At 39.8% G+C, this 23899-nt stretch overlaps 1 protein-coding gene across 1 annotated transcript in view; it reads right to left on the bottom strand.

The window, feature by feature from the left end:
* Positions 1 to 1505: 1505 nt before the first annotated feature.
* Positions 1506 to 23899, bottom strand: part of zbtb34 (zinc finger and BTB domain containing 34) — a 34251-nt gene continuing 11857 nt past the window's right edge. Inside the window, exon 2 of the mRNA XM_034169773.1 lies at positions 1506 to 6197. Coding sequence (XP_034025664.1) covers positions 4650 to 6197 — 1548 coding nt within the window. The 3' untranslated portion in view covers positions 1506 to 4649. The remainder of the gene's footprint in view (positions 6198 to 23899) is intronic.

Here is a 23899-nt window from a genome sequence, read left to right on the forward strand (position 1 = left end):
CTGTCGCAGAGGGAAGACAGTGTGAGGGGTTGGTAAGGTTAGACCTTACTTGTGTGAAGCGCCTTGAGGCAACTTTGCTGTGATTTGGTGCTATATAAATGAAAATCACTTGAAATTGAGCAGCTGGAGCACATGTAACCACATCACGCAGCTTCTGTGACAAAAATAAAAAATGCATGCCACTCACGGATTCGAACCTGCAATTTACAAAAGCTGTGATTGCCAGCCAGAAACTTTACCACTGCGCTACCATCAGTGGACTGTAAAGGGTGCAGAAAAATGCCTGAAATCAAACAAGGACATAAATGCACTTTAAAAAAAAAAAAAAAGAAAGATTAAAATTGCTGCGATAACTGACCAAACAGTGCTTGTTATGGTGCATTTCTGCTGATACATCACAAAGTGGCATATTTGTTGCACTATTGGCTTGTCATATAGTCCTGCGGCGCGTTGCTCACAGGACACGCATGTCCTGTCAGACAGATGTGACATTCAGATCGCCTGCTGTGTGTCCACATGAACTGACGGCCCGTTTCAGCTGGGGCAGCCTGTCAATGTGCGCGCTCTCCAGCCAGTCGCAAAGGCGATATATGTTTTTATGTATTTCCATGTGAGGACAGCAAGCACACACGCACGTCTGTCAAAACACGGCACGTGTTCTGGAGCTGTGATGTCCAGGACCAGAGTTGACATGCATGCACGTGTTGGGGGGAGAGCGTGAAACACACGCACACGTTGTGGGGGGAGCCAACACTCTGGCACACCACAGGTGTACTCAGCAACTCCACAGTCGCACTTAGACAAATTTCACTGCCAGCTCGAAAAGTGATCGCCTGCTGTTTTTGTACAAAATAGCATGAATGGCCACACATTTTCTAAGTGCCAAGCAAGCTGTGTTAGATGTTCGTGTGTGTCACCTTGAATTTGGCCGACACCTGCCGCGAGAGGGTTTGATGGGCTCTCACAGGGCGCACGCTGTCTTTCAGCTGCTGGTATGCACAAAGAGTTGTAGCAACAGCTGTATGAGGCGTTGGAGGCAGATTTTACACGTATTGCATATGATTCCTGCTTCATGCGCAATTCGACCACATTCATACATGTGAAGGGGCCCTTAGATTGTCCTCATTGGTTAAAGAGGAAAGATGAATTAGACAATGGGTGATGCAGCAAACAAGTCACCAGGTCACTATACAAACATTTACTTCAAATTAACAGGGCACAATGTGAAGAGAAATAAGCACAATATGAACAAGAATTTCTACTCCATCTTAGTACCACATTATAACAAACAACGTTGCCATATTATTCTTTACTTTCTGTATTCATTCCATTTAAAAAGTCAAGATGCACAGAAATCTAAGTGCCAGAATCGAACAGGTAAAGCTTGTGGCAAGGCATTAAGTTTAAGGTGCCACTTCTGAGTTTCTTTTTTCCTTTCCTTACTTGTTTACATCACCTTTAAACAATTACTTGATCTATTGCACAACCTGCCACAACTGCTCAGCTTTTTATGGCTTAGTGTTACTAATGATGACTCAGCTGCTTAATACCTATTCAGCAAATTGTAGCTTTAAATATGATTGTTGTAAGATGGAGAAATGTGCAATCCTTAAAGTTGGCCTCTGGTAAATTAATAATCCAATATTCTTTGTAAGCTTCAATTACGCAAGACGCGCAAGCATTTCTTGTTGAAAATCATCCATTATTCTTTGGCGTGAACTCTTGGCACATAATTATGTTGTACTCATTCCTACTTTATTAAGAATATTGCAAAAAATTTATACATTCCCTCCTTTCTTCCAGATGCAAAAAAAATCCCCAAAAGACAGATTTCAATTACTCGGCGACCGTTTTCAGGTCACGTCAGCAGTCAAAGCTGCAAATCACGTCAGCTGAAGACAACTAAAACACTGCTTAGAAAACATTATTTTGAAATGTACTGTACTGACTGATGAACTGCAAGTGATGAGAAAACTGTGATAAACCTGTACATAACATGATAAAGAGCTAGCTATACTGACACTTGCAAAATTCCAAATATTTTGGCTTTGTTTTCCATCTCAGCTGTGAGGATTATGACTGCACATTCAGTGGAATAAAGGACTGCTTTATGACGCAACATAAGAGAAAAATTAACAACACACAAAATGTAAAAACAGTCGACAAAATAATTACACATCAACTGTAAAGTAATCAAATGCAGTTTGACACAAATTCACCAAAGACCAGATAGGACATAAAAAAAAAAAAAAATGCATACAGCAAGGCAATGAACCACTACAAATGGACCCCCACACCTGTGCTTTCCATCAGCACAACAGCAACCTCATGACAGGATTACCAATTAGGCCTTTCCAAATGCCATACGGCATTTTCTTTGAAATTATGACAAATAAAACCAACTCTAGAAGATAGACCATCACCCAATCCCTGTTACCTATTCATCAAACGACATAGTTAAACACAGTCATGTGTTACCACCAACCAGCATTCACATGGTTACAGTCATTTAAACTCACATCAAGCAATGCATATTTTTTTTTGTTGTTTTTTACATGGGGGGGGGGGGGGGGGCGCGCGACACAAAAGTTGTTTCACCCCATTTCATTTCTCATGTGGCAGCAGTAGAGCGGAAACGATTAGTCGATCTTCAGGTAAATAACTGCTCGCCATGTGACGTTTTGACATCAATTGGACTAAACTCAATTTAAACTCAGTTTCAAATGCTCTAAACCAACAGTAGTGAATCTTAAACATCTTGAATCTGGTTAAAATAGAGATCATCTAATTTTAATCCATGTTACACCAAGCACAGACATGTTTAAAGTGCTTTAAAGCCAGATTAAAATGAGTTTTAAACCCATCACTAGCAAATTCTCAACTCATTTTAAATAGTTTTAAATAAATGGAAAGTTGATTTAAAACCTGAAGTGACTCAATCTGAGCTAAAGGGGTTGTGAAAAGACTAAACTAAAACATGAATATCTGGGGGTCGATTTGATCATTAGCGTTTGATCAAATATGAAGTTTGACGATGTCTGCTTGGGTTCTGACAAACTGTGATGGGCACATTTGATGGGCTTGTGATATTCATTAACGAACTGATTAATCAGAACAACAGATTAAATGGATAATGAAAATAACTGTAGCCCTACACAAACCACCTCTGCTTCACACTTAAAACAGAGAACTACATCTACTCCAATCATAACTCTGCAAAGTGCATTGATACTTTGGATTTCCAGCTCCCTCCAACACTGCTTACCTCTTAGCCATTATCTAACTACATCACATCTAGGTCAGCACCATAAAGTAGGACTGACTAATGAGGAAAGTGTGCTCCAACTCTGCATTTGGCCCCATGCAAAGCAGGCAATAGAGGTCACAGATCCATAATCCACTGTGAAATTACACAATGAACAAGACACGAAACAAACCAATAAAGGAAGAAAAACCATGTCAAGATGGCTGAGATTCCTTTGTACGGTGTCTTTGCATATTCGTCATACTAATGTACTCCATTGATTCTTGCAAACTCAAGAGCTGTTCCTACTGTGCTGAGTTCAAAATGTGCACTCTTACCTGTGTTGGACAGAGTGTAAACAGCAGGAACTACATCAGGACCAACACGTTACACATAACAGTTTAGTATAAATTTGCCACCAGAGTATAGAGAAATATAAATGACTTCACCGTATGAATAGAACGCATCTATTCCATGGATGACAGCATCTAAAGCCATACCTTGGCCAAGAGAGTGAGCTCTCCAGTAGTGATAAGTTAAATTCCTTAAGTGTTTCGTAAAACTAAGGTTTAAAATTATACCTTGAATCTATACAGGGCCATTCTCTTAACGCATTTACTAAAAGCAAACACACAAGCAAATTTAACACACTCCTAGCATAGCACCTTCTGGTTAACCTGGCTGACCGTCAAACATTTAACAAGGACTTTGTCCCTAGTCCATACAATCAGCAAGGAATATTTTCCCTAAGTATCAAGGCTTTGTGTTGAAAGAATATGACAGGATTTGGCAATAAAATACAAAACAATTCAAAACAGATTGAACGGCAAACACATCTGTGTCTAGTAGGTTCTTGGCTATGAGGTAGAACCTGGTGAGTTTCAGTTAAAATACTGTCTTTTGTGAGTATTTAAGTTGCATCATGAGGTATTGAAAAAATGTTACACGAAGCTTTGCACTGGCAGAAAAATCATTCCTTGTGAGTAAGTGACCTCTGACGGCCACGTGTGCAAAACAGGTCAGGTAAAAAGGTGATATGACAAGCGTCTTACCAGAGCTTTCACATTATCAATTATTGCAACATGCCTATGTAACTCTGTAAATATATTTTAAAAAACCTGGAAAGATATAAAGAGAAAATCATTTGGAAGGTCTTGATTACTGGGACCTTCTCAAAAATAGTAAGCTGTTACTCCCTTTTCTTTGAAAGAATCTATGTTCTATAAAGCAAAGTTCTATTTGCTCTCTGCATTCATTGACTTTCACAAAACATACAGAAACCCTTGACTTAAGAAATGTCCATAGTAGAGGGAGTTGATTCATTAAGAAAGAAATCCTTTATGTTTAGTTGAGAAATACATTTCTTAAAGCTTCCTTAACCTGAAGCAGGACCTAAAAATCACATCTAGATGCTGGAGGCCTCTTCTGGACTGCATTTTGCAATCTCTTCCATATCATTGACAAGTGCCTCTTCTGCGTACTGTGCCTCGAAGGGTATCACTTCAGATGTTTCCTCTTTGTCCTTCTGATCAGAACTTCCCTCCGTCCTCTCTGGAGAATCCATATGATTGCTGCCCTCCGACATGCCCATGTGCTTCTTTCTCAGGTGCTGGTTAAGGGTGCCCTGAAATGGGAAGCATTTGCCACAGATCTGACAGTGAAAGGGCTTGTTATCCGTGTGGCCACGGATGTGGTATTCTAGCTGATCTTTCCTTGTGTACTTCTTTCCACAGAATTTACAAACAAATGGGGTGATCCCCATGTGCAGGCGCATGTGGCGGTCAAGACTGCCTTTCTGGTTGAAGGTCTTTCCGCAGTAGATGCAAATGAGCCTCTCGTTGTAGGGGTACCACTGGCTTCGCAGGCTACGCTCTCGCATGTCGTTTTCCAACCCGGTGACTCCCAAAACAGATTCGCCATCTTCAGAGCCTGGCTTCACATGAGCAAGAACTTCTGGAATGGCCACAGCGCGCTTTGCCCTGACACGCCCACCTCTGTAGCCACTGAGGATGGAGCGGGAGGGACTGGAACTGTTGAGGTTGACAAAGCATGGTGAGGACAGCCCTGAGTAAGAATAGGCAGCAGGCTGGATGACAGGACCATATGAACCCACGCTAACAGCTAATACCTGTTCACCGTCTACCAACTCTGTGTGGTAACCATCGTCGCCAGCTGAGGAGCTATCTGAGTAAGTGGGTCTGTCGACCTTCTCTACTTTCACTGGTACATCCATCATTTGACCATCTTTGCCAATCAATTCCACTTGCTCAGTTTCACCCTCTATGGGAGCATCATGCTCTGATATGCTGTCACTGCTGCCGCGGTCTGACTGGCCTTCTTCTTGCTGCTGTCTGCCACGGACCAGGTTCTTTGCCGCCAGTTCCAAGCGAGCTTCGTGTCCTGCGTGACTCTGCCGTGAGTAGTAAGGGGGGGAGATCTGGGTAGGGTTCACAAAAAGACTGCTGTCACTGACTCCGTTGCGACTAGCCTGTGAGTCATCCTTTTCTGGGCTGCACACACTACCAGGGAGCGTGATCTTTGAGTGGATGCTCTCTAAGATTTGGGTACACTTGTCAATAATGGCCTGCATCTGTAGAAAACTGGCAGCTGTGAGGAAACTGATGATATCCTTGAGCTGCAGGGACATGTGACCCGTGTAGCAGAATGCAAGAAGCTGCTCGAACACCTTGGGGCTTTTTATGACTGAGATGGACAGACCGCTCATTGTGTTGAGAGCCGAATGGTCACGAAAATAAGGTGAACTGGCTGCCAACACAGCCTTATGGGCTCGAAATGGCTGACCCTGAATGTGCACAATGATGTCACACAGCTTCCCTTGCAGCCGCAGCTCATTGAGCTGGTTCAGAACAGTGTTGCTGAATTCCGGCACATCAAACTCGATGTAGCTGCCGTCGTCCATGTCTTGGATATATCGCTCCAGTTTGTTGAAAGCCTGATGGGAAAAAGAAAAAAAACATTGATATAAGAACTAAGAATTAAACACTGAAATTAGCTTTCCTTTTAATCATTACATTCCAGTTAGAATTACACATCTTTAAATAGACCTTCATAAAACTAATTTTATCATATACATATATGTTGGGAAAGGCCTTGCGCCATTGTCATTAAATTCACATCTTTTAAGCCAAGGGCACAACATATCTCAAGAGTGTTTCCTCTCTATAAGATGCAAAAATTATTCCTGTCTCTGATTCAGGAGGCCAGCCCCACTTTAAGGCTGGCATCTGGTCTCTGTAACATGCAGAGAGAAGCCCCACCAAGCCAGAAATACTTTGCTAATAAATTAGTCATTGCAAATGTTAGTCAGGTTTGGAATAACTTTGAGAACCAGGACTGTGTGTTATGTCTCCTCAGGGGAAGGTTTATGTTGTTGCCAGATTGTGTGATTTCTTGCCCCAATGGACATCTTTGAATTTTATTTACAAATTGTTGCCATATTTGGTGCGTTTGACTTTTATTTTGCGGATACAGACACCTTTGGGGTGATTTGGGATCCATTAGGTAGGTTTTTAAAAATACATTTTAATGCTAGCTTGAAACAAATCCCAGGAATGCATAATCAGTAGACTACATGACATCATCAAACAGCTTTGTAGCAGGTAGTTGTGAGCACTAGCGATCAGCTGCTGCATTTCATTGCTGCAGGATTTTAATGTATTTTTCAACTGCACTGCTTTTATGGTCGGGAATGTACTGTACTATTCAATGTAATAAACTGCATATTTTCATCGTTATCTGACAGATTTATATCGGGGGATCCCCCTGATATTTTGTAACATGAACATGGCTTCAGAGTGGTTTTCCTCATTCTGTGACAATCGCAGCATATTTTTTAAATTACAAATTGTTTTCAGAGTATACTGACCAGGGCATGGCAAATTATTTGAAACATACATGATTTATTCAGGGTTCAGTCATTATCCATCCATCCATCCATCCATTTTCTTCCGCTCTATCCGGAGTCGGGTCGCGGGGGCAGCAGCTCAAGCAAAGCTGCCCAGACCTCCCGATCCACACACACGTCCCTCAGCTCCTCCGGGGGAACCCCAAGGCGTTCCCAAGCCAGCCGAGAGATGTAATCCTTCCAGCGTGTCCTGGGTCTTCCCCGGGGCCTCCTCCCAATGGGACGTGCCCGGAACACCTCTCCAGCGAGGCGTCCAGGGGGCATCCGGAAAAGATGCTCGAGCCACCTCAACTAACTCCTTTCAACGTGGAGGAGCAGTGGCTCGACTCCGAGCTCCTACTGAGTGACCGAGCTCCTCACCCTCTCTCTAAGGGAGCGCCCAGCCACCCTGTGGAGGAAACTCATCTCGGCCGCTTGTACCCGCGATCTCGTTCTTTCGGTCTTGAGCCAAATCTCATGACCATAGGTGAGGATCGGAACGTAGATCGATCGGTAAAACGAGAGCTTTGCCCCCCTACTCAGCTCTCTCTTCACCACCATCCTGGATGGATGGATGGATGGATGATTTATTCAGGGTTCAGTCATTATATCATTACATATACACAGACACACAACCCCTGGCAAAAATTATGGAATCACCGGCCTCGGAGGATGTTCATTCAGTTGTTTAATTTTGTAGAAAAAAAGCAGATCACAGACATGACTCAAAACTAAAGTCATTTCAAATGGCAACTTTCTGGCTTTAAGAAACACTATAAGAAATCAGGAAAAAAAAATTGTGGCAGTCAGTAACGGTTACTTTTTAGACCAAGCAGAGGGAAAAAAATATGGAATCACTCAATTCTGAGGAAGAAATTATGGAATCATGAAAAACGAACGCTCCAACACATCACTAATATTTTGTTGCACCACCTCTGGCTTTTATAACAGCTTGCAGTCTCTGAGGCATGGACTTAATGAGTGACAAACAGTACTCTTCATCAATCTGGCTCCAACGTTCTCTGATTGCTGTTGCCAGATCAGCTTTGCAGGTTGGAGCCTTGTCATGGACCATTTTCTTCAACTTCCACCAAAGATTTTCAATTGGATTAAGATCCGGACTATTTGCAGGTCATGACATTGACCCTATGTGTCTTTTTGCAAGGAATGTTTTCAAAGTTTTTGTTCTATGGCAAGATGCATTATCATCTTGAAAAATGATTTCATCATCCCCAAACATCCTTTCAATTGATGGGATAAGAAAAGTGTCCAAAATATCAACATAAACTTGTGCATTTATTGATGATGTAATGACAGCCATCTCCCCAGTGCCTTTACCTGACATGCAGCCCCATACCATCAATGACTGTGGAAATTTACATGTTCTCTTCAGACAGTCATCTTTATAAATCTCATTGGAACGGCACCAAACAAAAGTTCCAGCATCATCACCTTGCCCAATGCAGATTCGAGATTCATCACTGAATATGACTTTCATCCAGTCATCCACAGTCCACGGTTGCTTTTCTTAGCCAATTGTAACCTTGTTTTTTTTCTGTTTAGGTGTTAATGATGGCTTTCGTTTAGCTTTTCTGTATGTAAATCCCATTTCCTTTAGGCGGTTTCTTACAGTTCGGTCACAGATGTTGACTCCAGTTTCCTCCCATTGGTTCATTTGTTTTGTTGTGCATTTTCGATTTGAGACATATTGCTTTAAGTTTTCTGTCTTGACGCTTTGATGTCTTCCTTGGTCTACCAGTATGTTTGCCTTTAACAACCTTCCCATGTTGTTTGTATTTGGTCCAGAGTTTAGACACAGCTGACTGTGAACAACCAACATCTTTTGCAACATTGCGTGATAATTTACCCTCTTAAGAGTTTGATAATCCTCTCCTTTGTTTCAATTGACATCTCTCATGTTGGAGCCATGATTCATGTCAGTCCACTTGGTGCAACAGCTCTCCAAGGTGTGATCACTCCTTTTTAGATGCAGACTAACAAGCAGATCTGATCTGATGCAGGTGTTAGTTTTATGGATGAAAATTTACAGGGCGATTGCATAATTTATTCCTCAGAATTGAGTGAGTCCATATTTTTTTTCCCTCTGCTTGGTCTAAAAAGTAACTGTTACTGACTGCCACAATTATTTTTCCTGATTTCTTATAGTGTTTCTTAAAGCCAGAAAGTTGCCATTTGAAATGACTTTAGTTTTGTGTCATGTCTGTGATCTGCTTTTTTCTACAAAATTAAACAACTGAATGAACAACGAGGTCGGTGATTCTATCATTTTTGCCAGGGGTTGTACTAACAAGTTGATTTTGAGTTTTAACACCACAATCACTTCTAGTAGCATCAAAGGTGACTACAGACCCAAACAATGAGTCGGCACTTCTGTCTTTGTGCGGCCGGCCCACTGCTGGAAGCTCCTGTTTATTACATAGCTTCCAGCAGAGAAGCAGTTGAAAGGAGCAGTGAAGGTCAATCCTCTACTCAATAACAGTGTTGCCGTGAGGCGGAGGTCATGGGGAGAGAAAGAAAAAAAAAAAAAAATAAAAATAAAAAAAGCAGTACTGACTTATGGTTTAGTTTATAAATAAAATTAATACTGATAGAATAACTCCATTAATGTCAATTCTGTCATTTGTACAAAGTTAAAAATATAACATTATCTTTTAATGTCGAATAATGCATTAATTCTGAAGTTTTGTAACAAACAGACAGATGGCAATGGATTATGGGTAAAATGAGCCTATGCTAACACTGACTGGTTGACTCATTCTATGTAAACCAACACGTTAATGTAAGGTGTGTCGTGTGTTGGTGTTTACAGATAAATGTGCTTTTGTAAAATGCCATTTTTTTATTTGTTAAAAAAAAAAGTTGTAATTAGATAACCGTCTGATATAACCGGTGCCAAAATAAATAAAACACTGCCACCTACTGGACACTCAGTAGTAGGGAGAATACTCCTATGAACACTACTGGCCAGTAATGGCAGTAGAGGCTGTGAAAACTTGCCAAAACAAAATTCCAGATAATCTGTGTCAACTACGTTTAAGATGTGTGGAATTTAATAAACACAAACTGAATTTCAGACATCTTATATATATTACTACGGAACAAAGACGACAGACAGTGTTTGACATAAGCAGGACTCTAATAGGAAACAGGAATCGACTGCTATGATTCCAATTGACAATAATGGAGGAGCAACCAGAACTACTACTGGCATTTTTACATAAAACAAACACAATAACAATATCTATAAACCCAGAGAATATATTCACAAGAGTTTTAGGCACAATATACAAAGAGTTTGATGCTGTTGTCCGTGTGGAGCCTGATCAGTGTCTCTCAAATGCATTTCTTCTGTCGTGAATGTACTGAGGTATCATAATGCACCTGGGCACATCATGTCCACACTAAAACCTTCAAAATTAGTGCATTGCTTTAAAACTAAAACATATTTTCACTTTATAAAACTACAGACGTGACGTTAATTTAAATAACGTGTCTGAAATTAGTTTGGTTAAAATTTTAATCATAAATTTAATTTTTCTTTTTTGTGACCAGTTCTCCATTGCCTGCAGAGGATAGAGCGGTTTCTTCTAGAGCCAGCTCTCCTCTGTTTATGGAGGATAGAACTGTGCATCTACTATAAAACATTTAACAGGTAGGTGCATAATTGATTTTAGATTTCATAGATGTTTGTAACTATTCAGCTTTGTTTACCACATCTGCAAAAATACGTTAGCGGCCTAAAAATTATCGGAAGATAATTAGTCCGATGATGGTTTTCAAAGTTATCTGAAAAGCTAATCCGATAATGAAAACATTATCTTCAATAATTAGCGGTTTGCGGAACTGTGCCCACCACTGAATCCCAGGGGTCAGGGATTTAGGGCCATTAATTAAACTACATGAAATTCATGAAGACTGAAAAGACTATTAAAGCATATGGGAAAAACCACAGCTAAAGCTTGTAGAATATTTTGAAAATCATGGTAAAATATCAATAGCATACCTTATAGTAAAAGACACATTCTTGTGTAAATTCGCTTTGCGATAGTAACTAAGTTTTTAAAATGCCTATCATGATTACAACACGAACAACCGCCCCCCCCCCCCCCCCCCATGATATGAAATCCGCGGAATTCCTCGGATCCGTGCAGGTCCTCTGATTCCTTGGCTCCCCTGAGCCCTGCACAGACAGGACTCTACATAGGTACAAATCAATACACGCATTTACAGATATAATGCAGCAAGAGTGCAGCACAAGTCATGTGTAAGAACACAGCCAATACACACACAGGTTTTTTTTTTGTTTTTTTTTTTTAAACACATTTGTGGATCCAGTTACACATGCACAAATCGAAACTTTTTTTTTTTTTTTTTTTACATTTGTGGATCTTGTTGCACACACAGATCGAAATACACATTCGCAAACACTTTTGCTACAATAACGGCCCAATAGATGTGTGCAATTACAATAGATGTGCAGTGCATTTAATGTGAAGCAGAGTGATCTTGTACAATGTATCCGCAAAGTATTCACAGCACTTTTTCCACATTTTATGTTACAGCCTTATTCCAAATTTTATTTATTCCCTCAAAATTCTACTCACAACACCCCATAATGATCAATCAATCAACTTTTTTCTTATATAGCGCCAAATCACAACAAACAGTTGCCCCAAGGCGCTCCATATTGTAAGGCAAGGCCATACAATAATTATGAAAAACCCCAACGGTCAAAACGACCCCCTATGAGCAAGCACTTGGCAACAGTGGGAAGGAAAAACTCCCTTTTAACAGGAAGAAACCTCCAGCAGAACCAGGCTCAGGGAGGGGCAGTCTTCTGCTGAGACTGGTTGGGGCTGAGGGAAAAAACATGCCGTGAAGGGGGGCAGAGATCGATCACTAATGATTAAATGCAGAGTGATGCATACGGAGCAAAAAGAGAAAGAAACAGTGCATCATGGGAACCCCCCCACAATCTACGTCTAAAGCAGCATAACCAAGGGATGGTCCAGGGTCACACAACAACATGAAAATTATTTTTGATTTTTTTCAAAATTTATTAAAAGTAATTAAAAAAATGACGAAATCACACGTACATCAAGTATTCACACCATTTGCTCAACACTTTGTTGATGCTGGTTTGGCAGCAATTACAGCCTCAAGTCTTCTTGAATGTGATGCCACAAGTTGGTGCACCTATCATTGGGCAGTTTTGCCCATTACTCTTTGCAGCACCTGCATCAGGTTGATAGAGAGCGCTGGTGCACAGCCATTTTCAGATCTCTCCAAAGATTTTAATTCCGATTCAGGTCTGGGCTCTGGCTGGGCCACTCAAGGACATTCACAAGGTTGTCCTGAAGCCACTCCTTTGATATCTTGGCTGTGTGCTTAGGATCATTGTCCTGCTGAAAGATTAAACTTTGCCCCTATTCAAGGTCAAGAGCGATCTGGAGCAGGTTTTCATCCAGGATGTTTCCGTACATTGATACATTCATCTTTCCCTCAATCCTGACTAGTTTCCCAGTTCCTGCTGCTGAAAAACATCCCCATAGCATGATGCTACCTCCATGCTTCACCATAGGGATGGTGCCTGGTTTCCTCCAAACAAATGAGATCTTACTTGCAGACAGGTGTGTGCTTTTCCAAACCATGTCCAATCAACCAAATTTACCCTAGGTGGGCTCCAATTAAGTTGTAGAAACATTTTGAGGATTATCAATGGAAACAGGATGCACCCAAGCTCAATTTTGAGTTTAATGGCAAAGGTTATGTACATGTGATTTCTTAGATTTTTTGTTTTATTATTTTTAATAAATTTGCAAAAAAAAAAAAAAAAAAAAAAAAAAAAAAAAATCCACACTCTCATTATAGGTCATTGTGTGTAGAATTTTGAGGAAAACTAATTTCATCCATTTTGGAATAAAGCTGTAAAATATAGGGCTGTGTATCAATCAAAAGTTTTCGATACCAGTACCAATAACGATATCTTCACTTCGATACTGGTTCCTGAACGATACTTTTTTATACCAATTTGATAAGATGAATTCTAATAAAAAGAAAATTACATTACACAGAGTACAAATCTTGAGTTTTATTTTTCAGCTTTGGTAATTTTCCACTCCAAGTAGGTTTCTTACAGAAAAAAATAAACAACAAATTTCCGGTGCAAAAGAACACTTGAAAACACTAGTTTCTGCCAAAAGCATTTCCTTTCAGACATTTTGGCATGAATGTCACTCCATACCTCTGAGCTGAGCTCAGCCAGCTGCTGCACGTCAGGGCATCTCATTCTGGGAGAAAAAAAAATTAACGTTTTGATCGATTGCAGTTTATTGTTTGTCTTACAACGTTAGGAAAGAGGTGTCATTTGATTTAAACAGTGATTTGCTTTGAAGTTATTAATTCTGACCAGACTCTATCTATCTAACTTGACTCCACAGAGAGCCACGCAGCGTTTGGAGCTGTGTGAACGGAACAGAGGATGATTCTCGTTTCTTTCTCGCAACAACGGAGGAGTCCCTGTTAGTGACTTTAATCTGCACAAAAGTGACTCACAAGTGACATATTTTAATGGCTTTGAGAGGGGTTAAGAAGCGTATTTGCCACTTCTGAAAAGAAGTGAAGCAATGAACCATTCGAAGCATACTTCACTGTTTCAAAAGCGATGTACGTATTAAGTTGCAGTTGAAGCGGAGTCCTGTGATGGAGATTTTGAATTACGCTGAACGTGCTCTGTAACATCCACAGGCGGACTTGAATGCTGAGAGGAGGATGGCTGCGGACCACTCTTCTTGCACGCGATTAATCTCTGGGTACCGAAACTCGGCACTGAAAGACGAGGCATCTTTTGATAGTCGTTACTACCGAAGCATTTTATTCGGTGCCCCAAAAGAACCAAAGTTCGGTACCCAGCCCTAGTAACATAAAATAAAAAGAAAATGAAGCACTGAATACTTTCTGGATGTGCTGTACTTTTAAAACATTTGTGCTCTGTCCTGAACAGAGCCACAGAGATGTATGCCTGCTCATTCCAATGACCCAGCGCAATATGAGACAAGGTGAGGGGAAACGAACACAGCATTAGAAAATTGAGTTTCGCTTATCCTAAAATCAATCAATAACGCACTTGTGCAACCCAAGAAACATCACTGAAATATGTTGATTTTTGACCAGATCTCGTTCTAAATAGGCCTGAAAATTATCTTGTGCATGGTGAACTAGTCCAGCAGCACCATTCATTCACCAATGTCAAGCGTGTTACTGTTGAGCCCTGAGATAGCAAGAATGGAACCAGAGGAAAAAAAAAATCTTGTGTACCGGGCACCAAAAACAAATTTAGAGAAGTCCACAAAAGTTAACAATGAAGCCATAAATGCACTTTCACTTCTGAAAGGTTCAAAACATTGTTAAATATGTTAAAGATAGGAGTCACCAGTATAGATGTGCCCAACGATTGGGATTTTGCCAACACCAGGAAAACACAACAGCTAATGTTGTCACAGTTCGTAGCTGATCCGATTTCCTCCATGCTACGCCAGGACTCCAGACTGTTCCAAATGGTTGCATTTTGAGACCACATCTTGAGACACCATAAGTATTTTTTTTTTCTTCAACACCTGCTCTCATGTGTAACCCACATATTCTCTCTCTCTCTTTCTATATATATATATATATATATATATATATATATATATATATATATATATAAAAATAAAACAGCAAGAAGTAAAAAAAGGAAGTGGATTTTACATACCCGCGCAGGTGGCATGTAGAGTCCAATGGTATAGATTGTTACTTTCTCGTCACAAGCAGCACGTGGCACTTAGCTCCGTCACGCTGCCTGACGCTCTGCGTGGACACAGAGCAGAATCAGTCAAAAAAAAAAAAAGTGCACTGTCTGGCATTGGTGAGAAATCTCTACCCCAACATTCTGAGATTATATACAGTAGCTAGTTGTTAGCAGCAACCATGGTGAAGAACGGCCATTGAGTGGCCAGTTCCTTATTTGCAAGTGTATCCTGTGTGCACACACCTCCGCAAAGTTAATGAGAGGCCTCCGAGGCCAGTGATTCCATAATTATTGCCAAGGGTTGTAGTACCTAGGTTCTTAGGTTTCCATTTGATAGCATATAGATTATGCTTTTTATTTTCCTATAGTATGCTAACAGTTACTTTAGATAGATACCAATACACATTACATAGCATACACATCATAGCTTCTGTTTCTATAATACCATATTTATAGCTTAGCCTACTAACTATAATTTAATTTTACTACTAGTCTACATACTAAATTACCTATACTACAATCTCCTCCTGTATTAATATTTAGATTTTAATACCTACTCCTGTATATTATACGAGGTCTATTAGAAAAGTATCCGACCTTATTTTTTTAAAAAACCATATGGATTTGAATCACGTGTGATTACATCAGCCAAGCTTGAACCCTCGTGGGCATGCAAGAGTTTTTTCACGCCTGTCGGTGACGTCATTCGCCTGTGAGCACGCCTTGTGGAAGGAGTAGTCCAGCCCCCTCGTCGGAATTCCTTTGAGAAGTTGCTGAGAGACTGGCGCTGTGCTTGACCAAAATTTTTTCAAAAACTGTGAGGCACATCCGAGTGGACACCATTCGAGAAATTCAGCTGGTTTTCGGTGAAAATTTTAATGGCTGATGAGAGATTTTGGAGTGTTTCTATCGGTTTAAGGACTTCCCACGGAGCGGGACGTCACGCAGCGCTCCGAGGCGACGTCGTCATCCTGTTTCAAGCTGAAAACCTCCAAATTTAAGCCTCTGTTGACCCAGGACGTCGTGAGAGAACAGAACTTTCAGAAGAGGTCAGAATCAGCAGTTTATCTGGACATTCCACTGTTAAAGGAGATTTTTTTTTAAAGAAAGACGTGCAGACGGTTTGGCGCGTCGGCTTGCAGCGGTGTGGCATGCCCGCCACAGGAAAAACACCTCCGTTGGGAGCCTTAAGGACAAGTTGGAACATACTCTGCTGTTAAACAATTTCTCAGATACTCAACTGAAAGCCACCAAAAGCCGCCTGGATTTTACAAATGTTATCAACACGGAGGTGTTTTTCCTGTGGCGGGCGCGCCGCGCCAGCTGCAAGCCAACGCGCCAATCCGTCCGCACGTCTTTCATTTAAAAAAATCTTCTGACTGAAGTAGGCTGAGGACAACCTGGAGAAAGAGTATGCATACTGGAAGCATGTCCTTTGGTCAGATAAGACGAAAGAAGAACAAGAGTGGCGTTGCTTTTCTTTGGAGAAAGAAGGGAAAAGTGTATAACCCAAAGAACACAGTCTACACAATGAAACATGACTGTGGGAGTATTACGCTATGGGGATGCTTCAGTGCGTCTGGAACTCAAAATCTTCTCAAGGTGGAAGACTACCCAAACCATACATCGCTCCTGGTGAAGAATTACCTCCACAAGACCAAACTGAACATTACTGACTGGCCTGCACAAAACCTCAACTTGAATCTTATTGAAAAATCTGTGGTGTGAACTGAAGACCAAGGTCCATGCCAGAAGACCATCAAATCTGGAGGAGCTTCAAAAATGTGCCAAAACAGAATGGAATTTCTCAGGAGACGTGTGAGACTTGTTGAAAACTTCACCAAACTGCAGGTTTCTCTCCAGCAAAAAAGACACACAAATGAGGTTACTAACTGTCAATGGTAGTTTTCTGTTTTTGTAAAATAACTGTTTCTGTAAAGTAAAATATAAGTAAAATAATATAAGCATCCAGAATAAAACTAAGATGTTTAGAAATGCTGTGTTGAAAAGTTCTTGCTGTTAAAAAGCACTAGGGAATATTTTCAACATGTTAAATTTTGGGGGGGTCAGTTATATAAATTGGTCCACATCTGTACTTTTCAGAAGTTTGACATTTCTGTATTATAAAGCGTTTTGTAAAAACTGATGTGAAATATTCTAATAGTTTGAGATACACACTTTCGACTTTGGAGCTGTAGGCCATAATCATCAACATTTTAATTTAAAAATGCTTTGACCATATATATATTAGGGCTGCAGTTATCAATTATTTAGTAATTAAGTATTCTATCGATTATTCTGTCGATTAATCGAGTAATCAGATAAAAAGTACCTTTGCATTTTTAAACAACATCAACAGTTCCGGGCTGTCTCTAAGCAATGGCACAATATCTCTGTGTCAAAAGCTTAGTAAATCAGAAGAGACACGCACATCCAAGAAGTGAAAAAATAAACAAAAACAAAAAAACAAGAAGTGTGCTGATCAAAAAAGAGACAAATATCAAAGCAAAAATCTGCACAACCTGAGCGCTCCCATGCAAAAAGATTTATTTGGACACAAATAGCAAAATAGCTGTGCCAAAATCTTGATATTTTGCTGAAATGGCGATGGGATGTGGTTTCTGTTTTGTTTTTTTCCCCAACTTGTAAAATTTAACCTTTTTTTTTTTTTAAGTTGGTGGACTGGCTCCCTGCATTTTTTTAAAAGCCCTTTTTCTCTGCAATTCAGCAGATGCATTTCAGCTGGAGATTGAACATGAAAGCCTCGCAGTCAGTTTTTTATTATTATTCTTTTATTTAAATTACAGTGTTTGCGAAGCGTTGTGTGTTGCCCAAAAAAGCGAAAATTAACAAGTGAAACACTCAGAGAGAGTCAGCAAAACACAGAAGAAAGAGTGGACGTCCACTGAGAGGATCTTTCAGAAACTTTGTCAGTCTAGCAGCGGATGGAGCTGTGACTCTGACTTAGCTGTACGGGAGCTCCGCAAGGGTGCGTCAGCTCACCATTCCTATTTACTTTGTACACTAACGACTGTGTTAGCTCTGGGCCTGATCAGTATGTGGTGAAGTTTTATGATGATACTGCCATTCTGAGTCTACTTTCCAGGTCACTTGATGTTTATTCCCACATGGCCGCCGTGAATGAGTTTGTGGTTTGGTGTGACAACCATAATCTCCACATAAATACGAACAAGGCGGTGGAGATGATGCTGGATCCCAGATCAGCCGGTGACCATAATCCTGTTGTCATAAACAACTTCACAATTAAACAGGTGACCTCTTACAAATATCTTGGTGTTCATATTGACAGTAACCTAAGCTGGCAGACACAGGTTACCTCTGTCAGTGTCAGAATTCATCTGTACTTTCTGTGCAGAGTCCGTTTATTCGGGGTCTGCGAGAACATTATGCTAAACTTTTACAGGGCTACGACTGAGTCCATTTTTCGCTATGGTATCACCGGCCGGTCTGGGTGTCTTCCAGTTAAGTTGAAAGCACAGATCCATTCCCTTATAAAAACAGCAGGTAAGATCATGGGCCACACTCCTTCCAGTTTTCAAGAACTCTCTGATCAAGCAACCATTACACAAGCAAAACACATCTTAATGGATGCTTTTTAATTCATTTATAGGCTTTATTTTACAGTTGAAAGCCTTCATGTTTCCAAAGTTTGCTGTGAGAGAGAGAGAGAGAAAATATGTGGGATGAGTCACATGTGTCATTGTGAAATGACCACAGTTTACAAGTTATACAGAGAATGTTGAACATATATAATGAGTCAGGCTAGAGTTTTATGGTTAACTGGTTATGCTAACTGCTCATTTACAGCAATAAAAATACCTCTTTTTTTCACCATATATTTTATAACATTTATATGCTTCAATGTTTTATGGCAACTCAGCCCTTTGATAAAGCAATGCCATTTTAAATAATTATTTTTGTTCTTTATTATAAACTGTTTTATTCTTTATTATTTTATATTTCAACAGCCAAGGGACATTTGACAATTTGTTGATTTTCAAGTATTTTAAGTTTTCAAATAATGTTCTGTTGTTAAATAAAGTGATGGAAGGAGAGAAAAATTGTTTCCCTGGCACATTTTTAAAAAATTCCCCACTAATCCGATTAATAGTGTCGAAACCCCATCAGATTAATCGATGATCCAAATAATCGTTTGTTGCAGCCCTACTCCCCTCGTCGAGCTGACCGTGTGGTTTTTTTTCGCTTTAAATGCGCAGTCAGTCTATTTCAGATGATCAGCGTGGATCCTCTTTCTCTTTAAAGGGTTCACGTTGGAAGAGGTAGCTTTAAGCGCTAATTTGATTATCGTTTATATGGCTTATGGACATGACCTAGTCTTCTTTTGTTTTTTTATGGGGACGTTACAGCACCACACATAGGCCTGGCATATGTACTACATCGTTAAAACTTCAAGGCACAGAATATAATCGAATTATTCAAGTTACTTGACTAATCGTTTCAGCCCTTATATATACACACACACACACACACACCACATTCTAAAATAGCTGGCAAAAACATGTTGATCTTTTTCATGATATTCTAAACATTTGAGATGCAACTGTATACTGCTATATATAGTTACTGTCTTCACTTCAAATTATACTGCAATATGAATTTTAAGCCACATGCCCAGCCCTAGTGTAATATATCCACACTGATTTTCCACCGTGCCTTCTTGTAAGCTTGAGTTGATTTTTCTTTTTTTTAAGAAACTCGTGCTTGGTTCAATAATCAAGGTTGGTATACATAATTGTATGCTGTAGTCAAGACAAGACTTGGCAGCACTTGGCAATGAAAGAAGAAAATCTGGCTCTGCCTGGAAGGACACCATAGAGAGAGAGAGGCACTTCAATTACATTGCCTTTAACATTATAAATTTGTTGGCGAGATTTGTCTTCACTGTGAATTTCAAGGGCATTATTGTAGAAAATTCAACATATAATACATCACACATTTTTAAATATTTTGTACCCTTAAAGGAGACCTGCACTGAAATAAATGTGGTCAGATTTCAGAAAAGAAATAGCTGATATGTATTTATAAGACCCGTGTGAATGCAGTAAAGTAAATCTGTAAGCCCAAATTTGTAATTCAGCGGAGAAATATTCGTTTAAAAATGACAAATTTGCAGCTAACATTTAGCCCTCTGTGAAAACAGTTTGTACATCCGGATCATTTCCATGACGTCGGTGACAAGACGACGTGTTCCTGCCTTCAGTCCGATCCCGCATTGAAATTGATTTTATCTCTTAGTAATGTTACTGTTATACACATCCTGGTTTCAACATCCAAAAGTAAGCTGCAATGAATGTGAGATACAGCTCTGCTTGCTCAGATATATATATATATATACATATATATATATACACACATATATACACATATATATACACACACATATATACACATATATATACACATATATACACATATATATACACATATATATACACATATATATACACATATATACATATATATATACACATATATATACACATATATACATATATATATACACATATATATACACATATATACATATATATATACACATATATACATATATATATACACATATATACACACACACACACACAATTTAAATGTGTTTTAAGCATTTCAAACATTTGACATGAATTCAAACATATGACATGAAATAATGAACCACGAAATCTGCATATTTAACTAACTTAAACTGGCTCAACTTGTGGCTCTTACAGTAGATCAGAAAACATTACAAATTCCATTATTTTCTTCTGCTTCACATAGGCCCATCATATGGAGAAAATGGCCCATTAACCCACACTCCCCTTCTGAAACATGAATCACTGGTTTAAGAATTTTAACTCTCTCACATTTGAATTTAAATGTTGCATATTCTTGAGCGTTAAACATTCTTGGAAAGGATGGACATGCATTTTTTTCCATGGTATTTTCTGAGGTAATATATCTTGCAGCACAAATTTGTTATCATGACATACCGACCGCTCTGTCAACATTAAACACAAGTGTTTGCTCATGCTTTGGATTCTATAATATCCTGGGTAAGTAAGGGCTTCTATGACCAATTCAATACGCAAGCTGTGCAAAATTAAGGTCAAGCATTTCAGCAACAACAAATGCGCTTTTAGCATATAATCACTCCAGGCTGAAAGAAGTCAAACAGCCTCAATGACAACACCAGGAGTTGACCAAAGTCCACTGCATCACAATGGCAAATCTTCCAGCCAATTCTGAATGTGCAAAAAGAATAACTAGATGCATCACCTGTTTCATTTCAAAAGACCTGCACCCCTACATCATCAAGGAAAACAAATACGTTTATTCATTAATTAGTTTTTGTACCTCAGGGTCTTGGTCACGAGTGAGGGGACGACGGAGCGTGAGATTGGCCAGAGAATCGGTGCAGCAGGGGTAGTATTGCATTCACTCTACCGTACTGTTGTGACAAAAAGGGAGCTGACCAAAAAGTCAATCTGGTCAATCTTCGTCCCTACTCTCACCTATGGTCATAAGTGTTGGGTCATGACCGAAAGAACCAAGGGAGGTGTTCCAGGCACGTCCATGTGAGAGGAGACCCCAGGGAAGACCCAGGACTAGGTGCAGAGATTACATCTCCACACTGGCCTGGGAACGCCTCAGGATCCGCCAGTCAGAGGTGGTCAATGTGACACGAGAAAGGGAAGTTTGGGGTCCCCTGCTGGAGCTGTTGTCCCTGCGACCCAAACCCGGAAAAGCGGTTGAAAATGAGTGAGTGAGTGAGTTTTTGTTTACAATGACTTTTTCAAATATAAAACTACATAATCTTAGACACACTGCATTTATGGCATTGTTTGCCACACCACCTTTCTTAGTACACTACAGTACACTTGAGTAGATCCTGAGATGGGCTGTTTCACAGTCAGGGTACACAAGTATGTCACTGGCACAAAAAAAAAAAAAAAAAAAAAATCAAAGTGATTACTTGGTCAAGTTTTTCATCCATGTGTAACTGCTGACTGGAATGCTTAAAAGCCTAAAGTTTTAGACCTATCAGATGTTTGCATATACAAGCTCACAGATATGATCTATATACAAGCTCACAGATATGATCTATACTTTCTGGAGAGAACTTTTTTGACTAAGATAATTTTTGTGTAAATTATACTGACTAAGATTAATGCAATCTACCCATACATATTATCTACTATAAACAGTTGATGGTATGTAATAGTATACACCTCTATTGTGTTTCTGCATCCTGTAATAATGGACTATAAGCAATTCCAGAGAGGACAGTCATTGACAGACGGAGAGTTACACCCCAATATTAAAGACATTTGAGCGAATTAGGTGCACATCCTTATGTGGCATCACAGATCCTGATTACCTCTTTCAAATAAAAAAATATTATTCCAGTGATGAAAGTGGGCAATGGGGAAAATAAATAAATAAATAAAAAAAGAAATAATAATTTAAAAAAAAAAAAAAAAAAAAGGAAAATTTTTGGCAAGGGCCGGGTTGGGGGGGGGGGGGGGTGTCAGGTCAATTTTTCCACCCCTTGCTCAAACTCAATCTTGTGACTCGCAGACAGAGTTAAACTCGCATCACCACCACCGCACAGTCCCCAAAAATATGACTTAACTCCCAAAAACAAAATAAAGTAATCCTCCTCCTTCTTTGGAAATTATTGGTGGCTTGCAAACCAACACGGTACATTACCGTCACCAACTATTTCGGCGTGGAACTGAAATGAATTGAATTAGGGCTGAAACGATTAGTGGAATAACTCGAATAATTCGATTACAAAAAATGTTTGAGGCAAATGCTGTGCTTCGAAGCTTCGTTTAACATTATCGTACATACGCCAGGCCTGTGTGTGGCGCTGTAACGTCCCCAGAAAAAAAACAAAAAACAAAAAAAAAAACAGAAGAACACTAGAGCATAACAGCTAATCAAATTAGCAAAGATAGCTACAGCTTTCCAACATGACACACAGAGTAAAATAAAGCCTTTTAAGAGAAAAAGCATCCACGCTGATCATCTGATAGACTGTGCATTTAAAGCAAAGCAGTGCGTTTGTCTATTTTTAAAAATCACACGGTCAGCTCGACGTGGGGAGTGACTATTGACCCGGCTGCTGGCTGCTGTGTCTCTCTCTGCTTAGTGTGAGTCACAACTCTGTCCCCAGCTACACTGACAAACAGCAGCAGTCCAGTATTTTTTCTGTTTTTCGCTTTTTAATTTTCGCTTTTTTGGGCAACACACAACACACGATAACTTAAATAAAATAATAATAAAAAACTGAATGTGAGGCTTGCATGTTCAACCTCCAGCTGAAATGCATCTGCAAAGAGAAAAAAAAACCTTACAAATGGTTAAATTTTACAAGTTGGAGAAAAACAAAACAAAACAAGACAGGAAGCCACATCCCATCGCAACACTGTGGTGCAGCGATATTGTGCCATTGCTTAGGGAGAGCCCTGGACTATTGATGTTTAAAAACGCAAAAGTACTTTTTGTCCTATTAATCACCAGAATAGTCTATAGAATACTTGATTACTAAAGTAATCAAATAGCTACAGCCTTAAACTGAATGAATGGATTCTGACGTCTTTTGTCAAAAATAACCCGGAAACGTTCACCATGTGAGTAAAAACCCGGATTTCTGGTAATTTCCAGAAAACTTTCACTGTTATTCACATAACACTGATGACTGCCTTTGAAATTATAGGATTATAGTTGTAGCACGTTACCGATAAGTATCTGGTGATGGGTCATATGGTGATGGGGAGTAGCAACACTTCCCATCTTAACCAGGGTAACCCCTCGTGTGACTATTGTGGCAGGCAAGGGCATGCTGGCAGCAGGAAAGAATGCATGATGGCATGCCCCACCTATAATCACACATGCACCAAATGCGGTCTACTGCATC

Source organism: Thalassophryne amazonica, chromosome 5 (assembly GCF_902500255.1).
Source record: "Thalassophryne amazonica chromosome 5, fThaAma1.1, whole genome shotgun sequence".
In the NCBI taxonomy this organism is placed as follows: Eukaryota; Metazoa; Chordata; class Actinopteri; order Batrachoidiformes; family Batrachoididae; genus Thalassophryne; species Thalassophryne amazonica.